The 17911-nt window shown below is 42.8% G+C and overlaps 1 protein-coding gene across 2 annotated transcripts; it reads right to left on the reverse strand.

Moving 5' to 3' along the window:
* Positions 1–4791: 4791 nt before the first annotated feature.
* LOC143964005 (olfactory receptor 1468-like) lies at positions 4792–11951 on the reverse strand. Of its 2 annotated transcripts, none has more exons than XM_077473728.1 (2): positions 11826–11951; positions 4792–6688 (listed from the first exon to the last, which is right to left on the reverse strand). In XM_077473728.1, exon 2 carries the CDS (start codon positions 6645–6647, stop codon positions 5817–5819), a length of 831 nt encoding a protein of 276 aa, XP_077329854.1. In that variant the 5' UTR covers positions 6648–6688; positions 11826–11951; the 3' UTR covers positions 4792–5816. The 2 variants fall into 2 exon arrangements, with proteins under 2 accessions (XP_077329854.1, XP_077329853.1); XM_077473727.1 differs by having other exon boundaries at positions 4792–6728.
* Positions 11952–17911: the final 5960 nt, after the last annotated feature.

Consider the following 17911-nt stretch of genomic DNA (forward strand, 5'->3'; position numbering starts at 1 on the left):
GCTGCTTTTTCAGTTGGTAGACTCTGCCCCCTTCAGTGAGTTTGTGGAATGTGCATTTCCTCAGTGGCAGGTTCCCAAACGCGACTTTTATGCACGGAATTCCAGCATGTGGAAGGCAATGTCTTGGCCTCGCTGGACAGGGTGTTCAGCGTTAAGGTGCATATTACCATTGACTCATGGTCCAGCAGGCTTGGACAGGGACGTTACCTAACTTTCACGGCGCATTGGGTGATTCTGCTGTCAGTTGGGAAGGGTGCAAGACAAGGTGCAGTAGTGTTGGAGGTTGTTCCGCCACCACGCCTCCAAAATTCTACTACTGGTGATTTTGACACACCTCTCTCCTCCACCCCTCCTCTTCTTCTTCCTCCATGGCCTCTTCCTGTGCTTTGTCCTCTGAACCAGCGGTGCTCCGTAGGCGTTCAAGGGGCTACGCAAGTATGCAGGCAAAAAGATGCCATGCAGTGCTTGCGCTGGTGTATTTGGGGGACAGGAACCACACTGGGGCAGAGATTTTGTCATCTCTGCAGGGGCAGGCTGAGAGGTGGTTGACGCCATGCCAGCTTAAGCCAGGAATGGTGGTTTGCGACAATAGCACCAACCTCCTCTCTGCCTTCCGACAGGGAAAACTGACCCATGTGCCCTGTTTTGCTCACGTCTTTAACTTGGTGGTGCAGCGGTTCTTGAGCAGGTACCCGGGCTTACAGGATGTCCTGAGGCAGGCCAGGAAAGTCTGTGCATTTTCGCCAGTCAATAATGCCAGTGCTCGGCTGGCTGACCTACAAAAGGAATTTAACGTGCCCAAGAACCGCCTAATCTGTGACATGCCCACCAGGTGGAACTCAATGTTGGCCATGCTGCAGTGGCTGCACACAGAGCAGAGGGCCATCAATGGGTACCTGTGCGACTATGGCACAAGGACAGGGTCAGGGGAGCTTGTTTTTTTCCCCCACGCTAGTGGGCCATGATCAGGGATGCATGCACTGTCCTGTCACCATTTGAGGAGGCCACAAGGATAGTGAGCAGTGACAGTGCATGCATCAATGACACTGTCCCTCTTGTCCACCTGTTGGAGCACACACTGCAGAGACATGGCATTTGAAGCCGAACAGAGGCAGGAAGAGGAGGACTTCCTTACCTCTCAAGGCCCCCTTTATCCAGACAGTGTTCCTGCTGCCCCACCGATCACACAGGAAGAGTAGGAGGTGGATTGTGTCAGCATGGAGGTGGAGCCTAGCACTCAGCATCAGCAGCAGTCTTTTAGGGATGATTTACAGTCCCAAGAAACCCATGGACTTGTACATGGCTGGGAGGAGGTGGCTGTGGATCATGTCGTCCTTAGTGACCCAGAGGACCGAATGTCTCAGCTAACTTATGCTGCATGGCCTCCCTGATCCTGCGAAGCCTGCGGAAGGATCCTCGTATTCGTTGGATCAAGGAGAGGGATCATTACTGGCTGGCAACCGTCTTTGAGCCACAGTACAAGGGTAAGGTTGCAGACCTTATCTTGTCATCACAGGGGAAGAAGAGGATGAAACATCTTCAGGAGGCCTTGTAGAAAGGTCTGTGCAATGCGTTCCCAGAGACTGGGAGGTTACAAATTCCTGGTCCTGGACAACATGTTGCTGAGGCTTTGGTCAATCACAGAAGGAGTGGTGGAGAAGGTGGCCATCTGATTTACATGGTGCAGGAAATACCTAGGGGCAAGATCAGAATTGGACACCTTTCACACCAAAAATCCTCTGGGTTACTGGATCTTGAGGATGGATCTCTGGCCAGAGCTTGCACAGTATGCAATTGAGCTACTGGCCTGCCCTGCATCCAGTGTTCTTTCGGAATGCACATTCAGTGCTGCTAGAGGCTTTGTAATCGATCACAGGGTGTGCCTGTCCACCGACTCGGTTGATCGACTGACCTTCATAAAGATGAATCAGTCTTGTATCACCACCAGCTACCAAGCACCTGATGCTGATGTAACCGAATATTTTTTTTTGAAATGTCAGATCCCTTCAAGACTGCCTATGCTGATGCTGAGTGACTATCCTGTTATTTTGAGTGACTATCCTCTTCCTCCTCAGTGATCATGCTGATAACATGTAAGAATACTTTTGGTTCTGGGCGCCGCCACCAGTGGCTAAGGCCCAATTTTTCAGCCCCTGTTTAACAGGGGCGTGCAAATACAATTTTTTATGCAATACTTTGCAGCAAGGCCCATTCCTGCGATGCAACTAGAGTATCTGTGAGGGGTTGCAGTGTTGTGGCACCAGCACCAGTGCCTAAGGCCCAATTTTTCAGCCCCTGTTTAACAGCGGCGTGTAATCACACTTTGCATCAATACTTTGCAGCAGGGCTGATTCCTGTGCTCCAACTATAGTTTCTGTGAGGTGTTGCAGTGTTGTGGCACCAGTGCCTAAGGCCCTTTTCAACAGGGACATGTAATTACAATTCTTGTTCTAATATTTCACAGCAGGGCCCATTCCTGCATCCACCAAGAGTAACTGTAAGGGCTTACAGTGTTGTGGCAACACCAACAACTTAGGCCCAAATTTATGCAGAGCATATAGGGCAGGCCGCTACTTTCAAACATCAAACTTACAAATGTCTCCTACTTGCAAACAGAAGGAGACAACAGGAAGTGAGATGAAATCTACCCCCAGGAAGGGAAATTCTCTCATGTAAGAGTTAATATGGGGAAAACATGTCTCCTCTCCACTGATGCTTTATCACCAATCCTTGTTTCACTAAAAACCCCAAGTTTTCAAAAAACATTTGTCATTGGGACATAAAGTTTGGTAAAATCTTCTGAAGAGGTGCACAGACAGGAAAACAAATGTTACGGGGGTGATAACCCTTCCCTAAGTTTTCCAAAAAGCTTAAAAATAGATTTTTTGGCTGGAGCTACACTTTAAAAATGTACCAGTTCAAAATTACAAACATATTCTACTTAACAACAAACCTAGTTTGTCTTGTTTGCACCGCTTGTATACTGCTGTTCAGAGTATATAGGGCCTGGGGGACCCACGCCTTTCCTTTTTTTAATTTGGGTGCAGGGTTCCCCTTAATATCCATACAAGACACAAAGGGCCTGGGAATGGACTGGGGGGGGAGGTACCCATGCCATTTGTCTCACAAATTTGTATCCATATTGTCGGGACCAGACATTACGTGAAAGCCGCAAGCAGTTTTAAATTACTTTTATTGCTTTAAAAATACAATTTTGTGAAGGGACTGTTCTAACCATGGGAAACATGCGCCACTTTGCAGGCATACTATAAACACCCCCAGGTACGATATTTAAAGGAATATTTCACTTTTTTTACTTTAAGCATCATTAAAATCAGTGCTCCCAAAAAAACAGCGATTTTTAAAACTTTTTTTTGCATTGATACATGTCCCCTGGGGCAGGACCCAGGTCCCCAAACCATTTTTAGGGCAATAACTTGCATATTAGCCTTTAAAATTAGCACTTTTGATTTTGAATGTTTGAGTCCCATAGACTTTAACAAGATTCTAAAGTTTGTGCAAATTTTTGGTCCTTTCGCAGGTTCTGATGCGAACTGAACTGGGGGGTGTTCGGCTCATCCCTAGTCAAGACAGATGTGGATCATCCAAGAAGAGGATAGGAGTTGTGAAAATTTTGAAACCACCCTGTCCTAGTTATATAATGCCACCTAATTATCCAATAATGCAGTTTTATATCTCTACCCCAGCGATTTCACTACAATCCATGCATTCAGCCATGTGATTCAATGTATAACAGCTATACAATGTAGTTTGGTACCATGAATACTGTATGCTTATGTGTATATGCTGGCAATGAACCATCCTACCAAAATAAATATTTGTGCAATTCTATATGAAGTATATAATAATTATGATTATTGTTATCATTATTATACAAAATCAATATAGTGCCAAAAGTTTGTGCAATGCTTTTTAACAGGACAGTACAGTTATAATATAATTCAGTACAAGAGGAATCAGATCATGGGCGTCCGCAGCAGGGGGCAAGGGGGGTCAAGTGCCCCCCCCTGGAATCCCAAAGGTGTCTGCCGTAGCCGCCACCATGCTGCATTTTTTTTCACTTTTTTTTCATTTTTTTGTCCGCTGGCGGCTGCATCCTCCGCCATCTCCTATGGATCAGAGCGCTGGATGGCTCTGTGTTCGGCGGCCGCTCTGTAACACAGTCCCGCCCTCTCAGACCAACTCGTGTGATAGTTAAGAGAATCAATGTTCCCCCTATCACACGAGCCGGTCTGGGGGGGCGGGGCCATGTTACAGAGCGGCCGTCGAACACAGAGCCATCCAGCGTGGTGATCAAGATCAAGGTGCCCCCCCCCCCCACGTTCTGAGTTCCTGGGGTCCCCCTTGATGATTGATCACTTACCACTATTAACTGTAATTTGAATATATATATATATATATATATATATATATATATATATATATATATATATATAATATAAGCCCTATGTGATTTCATATCTATATATAATACTCTCTTCATCAAATATGCTTTAAAATGTATGGTTTTCACTTTCATGAACAAGAAAATAATGACGTTATGCTGTTGGGCTGGTATAATAATGCTGTGAGGCTGGTATGAAATTTTTTCCACGGCTGGTTTTTGAAAGCATGGGCGTCCGCAAGGTTACTCAGGTGGCTGGGTGCCATGCTCATATAGCCTAGAGAATGTACATCTTTTTACATTGCAATACATCTTTTTTTGCCATATTTTTATCTTGATGAAAACAGCCTATACAGTGACAGTATGAGATCAAAATATGGCCACAACAGATGTATTGCAAAGTAAAAAGATTTACATTCTCTAGGCTATATGGGCATGGACCACAGCCGCCAGAGTAACTTCCAATACAATAAGTGAAGATGAATTATCTGTTATATAACACATATGTATTAACAGTGGAAAAATTTTCATGAGATTTTCGAAAAGGGGCGGAGCATGAGTGGCCATAAAATTATGCCCCCCCTTGGAAAAAGTTCTGCGGACGCCCATGAATCAGATGGTCCTACCCATTAGAGCTTACAATCTAAAAGGAAGGGTCAAGTGATATTAACTGTTATATTAACTGTGGGGGATGATCTGATGGAGAAAATTAAACTACAGTTGTTAGGTAGGATAGGCTTCTCTAAATAGAAGGGATTTTGAGACTAGCCTAAAAGTGGACAGAGTAGCATATAGTCAGATGAATTGGGGTAGGGAATTCAAGAGGATGGGAGAGGCCCTGGAGAAGTCTTGGAGGTGAGCACATGGAAGGAGGAGATGAGGAAGCTAGAGAGCAGGAGGTCTTGGAAGGAATGAAGTGGACAGTTTGGATGGTATTTTGAGATTAGGTTAGTGATTTAGCTCGGAGCAGATCTCTGGATGGCTTTGTAAGATGTTGTTAATATTTTGTATTTCATCAGTTAGGTAAGCAGAAGCCAATGAAGGGATTAACTGAGGGGGTAGGAGACACTAAATGGTTGGTAAGGCGGGTTCCAGAGTGCCCTCTCCCTCCGCTATAGCAAGTATTCAAGGTCATGAATTTTATGTTAAGATCATGTTTCCAAGCTAAAAATTAGTTACTTGAAAAGGCTGAGTAGTCTTTGAATAGTGGAGAATACAATTCCCGAAATAAGGTGTCTTTTTGTTTTTTTTGGGGTGCATAGTACTTCCAGAGTTGTTATATTTTTTTGTCCAGTGTTGGGAAGTTTCCGACCTGGTCAAGAAGTGTTTTATTTGCATGTATGTCCACCTTGGGATAAGATTAGTTACTTTTCTATCACACTGATATTTTTAATTAAAAAAAATATATATATTATTTTATTTTCTCAATAGCTTTTTTAAAGTCCTTGTTCCTGAACGTGTATATGATGGGATTAAGCAATGGAGTCATTACAGTGTAAAAGAGAGAGAGGACCTTGTTCAGAATATCTAGTTGTCCTTTTGTTGGAAACATATACACAGCAACTATGGTCCCATAAAAAATGCAAACTACGGTCAAGTGAGAGCTGCAGGTGGTGAAAGCCTTCCACCTTCCTGCAAGTGATTTAATTTTGAGGATGGCTAAAACAATATAGATATACGATATAACAATTAATATAAAAGGTGCTACGACACAAAAGAAACCTATTACATTGGTCTGAATATGAATCCATGAAGTATCAGAGCAGGAAAGCTCAAGTATGGGTTCAAAGTCACAGAAGAAGTGATGAATGATGTTGGGTCCACAGTAGTATAAACTGCACAAGGATGCGGAATCAGACAATGTAATTTTGAAACTTAGTACCCATATGATAATCACTGATTTAATACAAATTGTTTGGTTCATTATAGAGTTGTAATGTAGGGGTTTACAGATGGCCAAATACCGGTCATAGGACATCACAGTCAGTAGAAAAAACTCTGAGACCTCAGCATGTACAAAGAAGAAGAACTGGGTGATACATCCAGCAAGAGACATGGTACATCCATCATGTAAGATGATATAAAGAAGGTTGGGAAGAATATCTGTAGACAGAATTATATCAAGCAATGATAGTTGGGTGATGAAGAGGTACATGGGAGACTGAAGTGTTTTACTAAGATGAACTAAAACCACAATGAAAAGATTTCCAGAAATAGTAACACAATAAATGGAAAACAGCATCAAGAAGAATAGAATCTTTTTACTTTTTATATTTGAAAAACCTGTTAGTACAATATAGGTGATGTTATTGTGATAGCCCGCCTGGTAAGAGGATATAAAATACTTAATACTTTAGGTTGTAACCGTAACACTACTATGTTCTACTCCACACAATTCTTGGTGTATGGCAAAACAAAAACAGCATTTAATCTGACATTTATTCTTTCAATTTTGTTATGCTCTTTTTTCAGTATATTACTATTCAACTGAGTTTGACCCTTTCTGCATAATTCTGTGTTATCTGTAAAACATGGTCATATTGCTCATCTTTGTATCATCTGCAAAAAGACATACTTTACCCACCAAACCTTTAGTTACATTACTTATGTATAGATTAAATATAACAGGACCTAGTACAGAGCCTTGTGGTACCCCACTAGTGACTGGTCTCTGTTCTGAGTGAACCCCATTTATGACCGCACTCTGGTATCTATTCTTTAGCCAACTGCATATCCACTGAACCACCCAAGGGTTAACTCCTAGTTTGTACAACTTTTGTATTAGATCATTATGTAGAACTGTATCAAATACATTGCAGAAATCAAGATACGGTATGGTATGTCCACCTAACTAAGGATGGTCCCGATGTTCGAGTCTAATGTATGTCCATAAAACAAACAAACAAACATATGGGGTGCTCGCGGGACATTCATGCATCGCCGAGCACTCTATAATGCACTGCGAGATCGCAGTGCATTGATGGCTGCTGATTGGCCAAAGCATGCATCTGACCTTCATGCTTTGGCCAATCACAGTGGGATGTGCTGTGACAGCCATAATTGGTCAATGGCAATGATGCCTTTAGATAATCATAGCTCAGGGGCTAATGCCCTGTACACACCACCGGTTTTCCCGTCAGAATAAACGGAAGGTTTTTCCGTCGGAAAAATATAGAACATGTTCTCTATCTAAGCCCGTCTGAATTTTCGATGGAAAAAGTCTGATGGGGCATACACACGGTCAAAATATACGATGAAAAGCTCCCATCTGACTTTTTCTGTCATAAAAATTCTGACTGTGTGTACGCGGTATAAGACCATGCCCCACACGATATCAGGCTGCAGCTTACATGGCAGAATTTTATTTGGGTACAGCATCGCAGGACCGTCAGTTAAAGAGGCACAGTGTATTTAAAAAAATAGCCTGGTCATTGAGCAGCCAAATCTTCCGGGACTAAAGTGGTTAAGAATCACAGTTTATGAACTTTTTGAACTTTTTATTTAATTTTTTAGCTCTGACATCTTATAGCATTAAAAAGGGGATTAATTCAATTAAAACAATGATTCTCCCGCTCTACGAGGCTCTGGTCCAGCTGCACCTGAAGTATGCTGTCCAGTTCTAGGCACCAGTCCTTAAGAGGGATGCACTGGACATAGGTTGGACTTGATGAACTTGTGTCTTTTTTGAACCTCACCTACTATGTAAATATGTAACACATTCGTTCCATGTAGGTAATATATATCACCTTGTTGTCAGCAGCTATACGACAGGTGTTTAGCGCTGACTATTTTTGTTATATTGTTCAAAGGCTGGTAGAGACTGTATGACATTTAACCAAACCTGACAATGGACTGAGCAGTCTTTGGTTCATGAAGGTGCTCCCCTTTAACTACCTTCCTGTCTTCCAGGTCCTACCATAGACCTGTTCATAACAGGTTTGTGCTGGGGCTAGTGATTTTTAGCCAGCAAGGAGCATGAGTTTTGCTAAATATGCAGCTATAGGTCAGTTTCAGCAGGGGGCATATTAGACCTGGCACCTGGAGATATGGCACTGAAACTGTTTCCTCTACAGGCAAAAGATCAGGGAGATTAAGGATCTTTGTACTCCTTTTATCTTCCCCAGGCAGCAGAGCCTGGGAGACTATGACAAGATTTCTTATACTGGCATCTTCTCTATGCCTGGGAGGCAAAGACTCTTCTAGAATGGCTCTCTGTATATTTAGCTCATTCACCAGCCCTCATGATTGGTAATATGCCTCCAAGTAATTGGCTGGGGTGAAATAAATACTCCTAATGCCCTGTACACACGACCGGACTTTCCGGCAAACTAGACGGTCCGGTGGGAAGACCGATGGTCTTCCCAACGGACTTTCAGCAGAGTTCCGACTGACTTTCCACACAAACGGAATTGGACACACATGAACGGACTAATTCCCTTTGAAAGTCCGTTAGTTTTGAACGTGGTGATGTAAAGGGGACAAAAAAAGGAAGGTCAATAGCCAGTAGCCAATAGCTGCCCTTGCGTCGTATTTGTTCCGTCGGACCAGCACAAAGACGGATGGTTTTCCCAATTTGAGTCCGTCGGAATTGAGTCCATCTGATAGATTTGAAACATGTTCTATTTCTAGGTCCGCCAGATTTTATTCCCGAAAAACGAATGGATTAGCCCAGACACGATCAGATTGTCTGACAGACTAATCCCGTCGGGCCTAGTTTGCTGCAAAGTCCAGTCATGTGTACGCTGCATAACTCCTAACATTGTATCTTTTGCAATGCAGCAGGCAAAAGATAATAATGCCCTAGGATAGGGGGAAAAATGTTGAAAACAATGGCAATCAGAACATAGGCTGTCCACAGCCTAGATGGCCACCAAATTTACATTAGTATAAATAAACTAAATACAGCCACATATGTAGCAAATAGAATGATTTTTGCTGAATGTGGAGCTATAGGCCATGTTAAACCTCTGCAGAAAGATAAGGGTTTCCACACAGATAGACAGTTCCTTCTCTGCAGCTTACTGGCAGAGGAAAAGCTTGGAATACTTGGAACACCAAATATATAGTATGCGGCACTATCAAAATTTAAATCTAAATAATAAAATGTGCTAAAAATCAACAGCAATAAAGTGATACTCGTGCAGTACATAAATATACATGCAATATTGCCCCCTGAGGAAGATGCGGAAAACCCCTTGTATTGATACGCGTTGGGGATAGGGACAGGACGGAGCGCTAGGCAGAGGACCTACTGGGAACGATCAGCACACCCCCCGTTATTAGCCAGTTTATCCCACTGTTTCACGCCATTTTAGAGTGGCGCCCAGACGTGCCATGCTATTGTGAGTACCCTGTGTAGGATTTTACTGTGTTTTATTAATAAATGATTTCACATACTACACCCTGAAGCTCTCCTCTCTCTATGGGAATGCCCACAATTAATTAACTAAATACTGGCAGGAAGTCTTCTTAATCCTTTCGCAAATTACAAGATTGACCATACTACCATCTCCAGATCTAACTTTACTAAACTTAAATATAGACCTCATACCCATAGCTCACAGGAAAGTAATTACTCACATATTACTAGCAGCTAGGTGCAACATGACAAAACTCTGTAAAATGACTAAACCCCCAGTTGTTCTAAATGTAGTTACAATGGTTCAGACTCACCACAATTATGAGACACTTCTATTCAACAACAATCCAAGTTTGATCCATCTTCAGACCCATTTTGCGATTAAGCGCTCCCTACCGGGACATCTGGTAAGGGGCTATTATTACTTGTCTGGTGGAGGTGCACCTGGTTTTACTTCACTTTGATTGAAAAGTTTTACGAGTGAATAGATCCCTTCCACACAGGGTGTCTCTCCAGTTGGACTTTTAATGGACTTTATGTTATCACATACATTTTCAGTACTGTTTGATTCTACTTTACATGCTTCTTTTCTTTGAATCGTTGACTTAGAATTGTACATTTTTTCCCTTTTGGTTCATAACCTATGAGGGGCAATATATATGTTTATTGTATTTAGTTATAAGTAATGTCTTATGGTTTATTTAGTCATAAGTTTGGTGTGTTAGAATAATAGATCACAAGATACACTTCTTTAAGGTAGAGTGGTTTACATCCTAATAGAAATATTAGGGATTGCGCAGTTCTCTTCTTTTTCTTTGTCTTTATATGTATATTACACTTTGGGTATATATTAGAATTGCTGCATCACACATTTTCGTTAAGTATACACTGTAGCGCAGATTTCCTCTTCCTTTTTTTTTTAACAATCCATAGCACACCAAGCTGAGACAAGTGTGGAACTCCTGATCAAATTGCTATAAGAAACTCACTAATGCCACGTACACGCGAGCGAATTGTCCGGCGTACTTAGTCCGGCAAACAATCCGGCGGATAGTCCGGCCGACTTTCTACCGAACGGACTTGGCCACACTTGGACACACAGAAAGTCCAGCGTTTGCTAGCGCGATGACGTACAGCACGTACGACAGGACTAGAAAAAGGAAGTTCAATAGCCAGTAGCCAATAGCTTCCTTTTTCGTACTGGCTTCTGAGCATGCATCATTCTTAGTCCGCCGTGCTAGTATACTGATCAACGTATTGTCCGATGAAACCCAAGTCCGACGGGAAGATTGGAGTGCAAAAATACTTTCTTAGTCCGCCGGACTTCACGCTGGAAAAGTCTGCTGAAGCCAACACACGATCGAATTGTCTGCTGAAATGAGTTTTGGCGGACTAAGTACACCGGACAATCTGATCGTGTGTACGCGGCATAAAATGTAACTCTTGATAACTACTCATGCATGTCTCCCCCGCCCCCTCCTACCCCCTCCTACCCCCTCTTCATATTTTACTAACCTCCCCAAACCTGAAATATGCTTGTTGTATTTGCTCTAGAACTTACTTATACAACTGAGAAACACGGTTACAACTCAGCAATATTATACAGTATAATGATATTATATGGAACCTACCCAGTTATCTGTTCAATAGACAACTTTACATATCCTAGATTATATTACAAGTAGGCTTATGCTCATTTGTTTCTTACCATGCACTACGTCTAAGCAACAAGGTTTGTAACTTGGTAATGCACAACAATTAAAAAGATTGAAATGAAAAAGATAAATAAAAAATAAAAAAAGGAATATTGTAACAATACACAGAACCAGGAAAACTCAGATTTAAATCGTAGAATGCAATCTTTTTGGCATTAGTTGAGTTGAGTTGCAAATTATAGTATAATAATTGGAATTGGGTGGTGGAGAGAGGCTCTGAAGCAGATATAATGTTATACATCTTATTACACTTCTACAGTTCTTCATCTGTATGGAAACACAAAACAGGAATTATATGACGTGTCTGTGTTTTAATTTAGCTTCAAACAATTGTTACATACTTTACCTCAATTCCATGCAAATTTTTAGGAATGACGTCTGGGTGTGATAGTTTCGCTTGAAAATCTCCGGCAAATAATGTCATATCAGCCATAAAATATTTTAGTGGAAATAATGTATCACTTACAGGGAATTATTAGTATCTGTTATTTACTGAGTTGATATGAATCCCTTTTATACATTTACTCCTCCATGGTTGGCTGTTTTTTTTTTTTTTTTTTACATTGCTAATTTATCTGACAGCTAATAATCTTTTAGGAAATATTTTTTTTAGACTGTATTTCTCCTGACACACACCCTTTATTATTCATAATTTTGGAAGCAGTAGGGAATTCCATCTTTATCTTTTATTTTTTTTTATTTTTTTTTTTTTTTTTTTTTTTTTATTTATCTTTTATTTTATCCACTCACCTTTTTTCTACCATTGTTTCTGTCCATTTAAAACAAATGCAAAGCCTCAACTACAAGGACAATATGGGTTGACATATTTTATTGTTTATATTTCTTATATAACTATGTAATGTAGGATTCTTTGCAATTGGTTATCAGTTTGTTAGTACCATCAACATTGTCTTTATAGATTATCATTGATCCAAGTCATGGTAAAGCTAGAAATAGTGACATTCAACTGGACTTGTTCTGTAATGTTGAAGATGTTTCCAAGCCAGTCAGTTCTGATGAGTGATATGAACCCACCCTAGAATTTATATCCACCGAACCCAATGTTTGTTGGCCACCCGCGATCGTTTCCCACAGAGGCAGAACAGCGATCTTCCTATGTAAACAAGGAAGATCGCTTTTCTGACAGGAAAGAAGATAGAGATCTTGTGTTCCTGCTAAGCATTCATCCAGTCAGCCCATCCCCTAAACAGTTAGAAAGCACCTCCTAGGGACACACTTAACCCTTTGATCACCCCTGCTGTTAACCCCTTCCCTGACAGTGTCATTAGTATAGTAACAGTGCATATTTTTAGCACTGATCACTATAATAATTTCACCGGTTCCCAAAAAAAGTGTCAGATAAGTGTCCAATTTGTCCGCCACAAAGTTGCAGTCCCGCTAAAAATCATTGATCACCGATATTACTACTAAAAATTAATACATAAATAAAAATGCTAATAAAATATCCCATAGTTTGTTATAGGGATTGTCTTACCAAAAATATGTATCAGAATAGATATTGGCCTAAATTGATGAAGAAAATATTTTTTAAATGTTTTTATTTGATGTGTTTTATAGCAGAGAGTAAAAAATATAGTTTTTTTTTTTCAACATTGTTGGTCTTTTTTTGTCTATAGCGCAAAAACTAAAATCTGCAGAGGCAATCAAATATCACCAAAGAAATCTCTGTTTGTGGAAAAAAAAGGACATCAATTTTGTTTGGGTACAGCATTACACGACAATGCAATTGTTACTTAAAGAGGGAGTAAACTCTCCCACTCTTATGCTTCTTTTCATTTAGTCCATTATAATAAGTCATTATCAGACTATAGCCACTGTAATCCAGCCTAAATGGCATATTACTTACTGTTTAAAGAAACTTTAAAAAACTTGTTTCCAGGGGTTAGGCAGCGCCATCTTAAGTATTGAGTCCACAGTGAAGTGTATTTCCGCCCTTACATTGAGCACTTCCTGTACTGTTAACCAAGCCTCCTTCTCAATCCAACATTTCTATGGCAACCGTGCTTCCCTGTTCATAGCTGACTTGTTTATTTCATAGTATTTACTTGTGCCAATATCTAATGTTTCCCTTTGTCAGACTTATCAGCTTCAGCTGATAAGACTGCAGTAATTGCCTAGTTTAGACTGTATGTGAGGTCGCATGGTCACATGGTGTGTAGGAGGAAGCTCTGAGTGATTAGCAGAGTTCAGTGTTGTGCCATAAGAAGTCCTGATAACAGATAGATAAGCACATAGAGAGTGTGCCTTAAATCAGTGGAGATCTGGGCATGCTCAGTGACTTCATTCTACAAGGATTACAACAATACTAAGCAAGTAAGGAGATATCTACAAGCAGTGTTCATTAGGGTTTTTATGCTGATTTACATGAGCCAAAGTCGTGGGGGAGGGTTTACAACCACTTTAAAGTAACGCAGTGCTGTATCACAAAAAATGGCCTGGCCATTAAGGGGGTAAAACCTCTTGGGGCTGAAGTGAATAACTGTGTTCCTAGCCTGTATTTTGGTATACTTAGTAAGGTGTGAGAATGACATGGATCCTAGTCCCTGCTTTGCAGAGATACAGGATCCATGCCTCCCCTCTTGTCAGAATGGCATTCTGCCTTGTTTACATAGGCAGACTCTGTGGTGGTTGATTGGTGGCTGCCAGCGGACATCAAATCAGTTGTACACAGTAATGCCGTATACACACGGTTGGATTTTCCAATGGGAAATGTTTGATGGGAGCTTGTTGAAGGAAAGTCCGAACGTGTGTAGGCTCCATCTGACATTTTCCATCAGAATTTACAACAAACAAAATTTGAGATCTGGATCTCAAATTTTCCAACAACAGAATCTGTTGTTGGAAATTCCAATCGTGTGTACACAATTCTGATGCACACAATTCCATGCATGCTTGGAATCAAGCAGAAGAGCCGCACTGGCTATTGAACTTTAATTTTCTCAGCTCATCGTACGTCACTGCGTTCCTGACATTCAGAATTTCAAGATTTGTGTGACTGTGTATATACAAGACGCTTGTCCTTTTTTTGGCAGCTGGCCGCGTTGAGCCGCAACATGTCGAAGAATTGGTAGAGTGGATGATCAAGCTCAGGGTACTGGCAAAACAGCTGCCAACGCAGCCTCTTCCCTCGGCTCAATGGCATTAGTCACTCCTTCCCTAGCCCCACCATGTCCTCCTGACAGTTTGAGCCCATTGTTGGGTACATGCTCCACGAGGATGCCCAGCGTTTTGAAGGCTCTGATGATGATACCCAGCTAGAGGAAGGCAGTAACGTGAGCCTAGAGAGAGGGGGTGCCCAAGAAGGACAGCAATCTGGCAGTCATGTTCCCCCAGCTGCAGCATACTGCCAGGTTTGCTCCAGTGATAAGGAGGGAGGGTATGATGAAGTCACTGACTCCATATGGGTGCCTGATAGGAGAGAGGAGGAGGAGGAGGAGAAGGCACATCTCCAATGAGACAGGATACCCGCCAGGGGCCAGCTGCAGGGAAGAACACCGACTGTATCACACCACAGAGCTCCGCATGTGCAGGGCGCTGCCTCTGCGCGTTACTCCAAAAGTTCATTGGTGTGGGACTTTTTTGAGAAGAGTGCATCAGATCGTACCGCTGCTATTTGCAACATATTTCTCAAGCGTATCTCGCGTGGCCAAAACATCATCCGCTTGGGCACCACATGCTTGACCAGACCTATGTCGACTTGCCATGTAGTTCGTTGGCAAGCATACCTAAAAGACCCACACCAAAGAACAAAGCGGATCTCTCCTTGCTCCTCATCAGCTGGGATCTCCAACCCCACTATACCTTCAGTCCTCTCTGAAACCTACACTGAGAGGAATGAAGGTGTAGAATTAGGTGTGTCACAGCCAAGTACCTGCGGGCAATCTGCTAGCAGTACACAGATGTCCGATTGTACCAGGCACATTTCCCTGTCCCAGCTGTTGCACTGCTGAAAGAAGTTCACTCCCAGTCATCCACATGCCAACCAGTTGAATGCTAGCTTGGCAAAATTGCTAGCAATTCAACTGCTGATTTTTCAGTTGGTAGACTCTGCCCCCTTCCGTGAGTTTGTGGAATGTGCGGTTCCTGAGTGGCAGGTTCCCAAACGCAACTTTTTTGCATGGAATGCGATTCCGGCTCTCTACCAGCATGTGGAAGGCAATGTCTTGGCTTCACTGGACAGGGCAGTCAACATTAAGGTGCATATTATTGCTGACTCATGGTCCAGCAGGCATGGACTGAGACGTAACCTAACTTTCATGGCGCATTGGGTGACTCTGCTGGCAGCTGGGAAGGGTGCAGGACAAGGTGCAGTAGTGTTGGAGGTTGTTCCACCACCATGCCTCCAAAATTCTATTATTGGTGATTCTGACACACCTCTCTCCTCCACCCCCTCCTCTTCTTCTTCCTCCATGGCCTCTTCCTGTGCAGAACCAGCGGTGCTCCATAGGTGTTCAAGAGGCTACGCAAGTACACAGGCAAAAAGATGCCATGCGGTGCTTGCGCTGGTGTGCTTGGGGGACAGGAGCCACACACACAGCAGAGGGCCATCAATGAGTACTTGTGCGACTATGGCACAAGGACAGGGTCAGGGGAATTTGTTTTGTTTTCCCCACGCCAGTGGGCCATGATCAGGGATGCATGCACTGCCCTGTCACCATTTGAGAAGGCCACAAGGATGGAGAGAAGTGACAGTGCATGCATCAATGACACTGTCCCTCTTGTCCACCTGTTGGAGCACACACTGTGCGGAATAATGGACAGGGCACTTGAGGCTGAACAGAGGCAGGAAGAGGAGGACTTCCTTACCTCTCAAGGCCCTCTTTATCCAGACAGTGTTCCTGCTGCCCCGCTGATCACACAGGAAGAGATAGAGGAGGAGGAGGATTGTGTCAGCATGGAGGTGGAGCCTGGCACTCAGCATCAGCAGCACTCTTTTAGGGATGATTTCCAATCCCAAGAAACCCATGGTCTTGTACCTGGCTGGGAGGAGATGGCTGCATCCTTATTTTCCCGAGGACTCCGGACCGAATGCCTCAGCTAACCTATGCTGCATGGCCTCTCTGATCCTGCAAAGCCTGTGGAAGGATCCTCATATTAGTCGGATCAAGAAGAGGGATCATTACTGGCTGGCAACCCTCCTTGATCCACATTACAAGGGTAAGGTTGCGGACCTTATCTTGCCGTCGCAGAGGGAGCAGAGGATGAAACATCTTCAGGAGGCCTTGCAGTAAGGTCTATGCAACGTGTTCCCAGAAACTGGGAGGTTACAAATTTCTGATCCTGGACAACATGTTGCTGAGGCTTCGGACAGTTACAGAAGGAGCGGTGGAGAAGGTGGCCATCTGATTTACATGGTGCAGGAATACCTAGGGGCAAGATCAGACTTGGACACCTTTCCCACTTAAAATCCTCTGGGTTACTGGGTCTTGAGTATGGATCACTGGCCAGAGCTTGCACAGTATGCAATTGAGCTACTGGCCTGTTCTGCATCCAGTGTTCTTTCGGAACGCACATTCAGTGCTGTTGGAGGCTTTGTAATCACAGGGTGTGCCTGTCCACCGACTGGTTGATCGACTGACCTTCATAAAAATTAATCAATCTTGTATCACCACAAGCTACCAAGCACCCGATTCTGATGTAACCGAATACTTTTTTTTGAAATGTCAGATCCCTTCAAGACTGCCTATGCTGATGCTGAGTGACCATCCTGTTATGCTGAGTGACTATCCTCTTCCTCCTCAATGATCATGCTGATAACATTTTTTGTTCTGGGCGCCACCACCAGTGGCTAAGGCCCAATTTTTCAGCCCCTGTTTAACAGGGGCGTGTAATTAAAATTTTTGATGCAATACTTTAAAGCAAGGCTCATTCCTGTGCTCCAACTAGAGTATCTGTGAGGGGTTGCAGTGTTGTGGCACTAGCACCAGTGCCTAAGGCCCAATTTTACAGCCCCTGTTTAACAGGGGCGTGTAATTACAATTTTTGATGCAATACTTTGCAGCAGGGCTCATTCCTGCGCTCCAACTATAGTTTCTGTGAGGTGTTGCAGTGTTGTGGCACCAGTGCCTAAGGCACAATTTTTCTGCCCCTGTTCAACAGGGACATGTAATTACAATTCATGATCTAATATTTCAGAGCAGGGCCCATTCCTGTGCCCACCAAGAGTAATTGTGAGGGCTTACAGTGTTGTGGCAACATCAACACCTTAGGCCCAAATTTCTGCAGAGCATATAGGGCAGGCCCCTACTTTCAAACAACCAACTTACAAATGTCTCCTACTTGCACATGGAAGGAGACAACAGGAAGTGAGATGAAATCTACCCCTAGGAAGGGAAATTCTCTCCTGTAAGAGTTGATATGGGAAAAACGTGTCTCCTCTCCACTGATGCTTTATTACCAATCCTTGTTTCA

The sequence above is a fragment of the Lithobates pipiens genome, unplaced genomic scaffold, assembly GCF_037356315.1.
Source record: "Lithobates pipiens isolate NorthernLeopardFrog02 unplaced genomic scaffold, aLitPip1_a1.2 Scaffold_8, whole genome shotgun sequence".
Lineage (NCBI taxonomy): Eukaryota > Metazoa > Chordata > Amphibia > Anura > Ranidae > Lithobates > Lithobates pipiens.

Coding starts and splice junctions, on each gene's coding strand:
- LOC143964005 (XM_077473727.1), bottom strand. CDS start 11,912: ATGGCTGATATGACATTATTTGCCGGAGATTTTCAAGCGAAACTATCA. Junction 6,729..11,825: donor AAAATTTGCATGGAATTGAG/GTAAAGTATGTA, acceptor TCCTCTTACCAG/GCGGGCTATCACAATAACAT.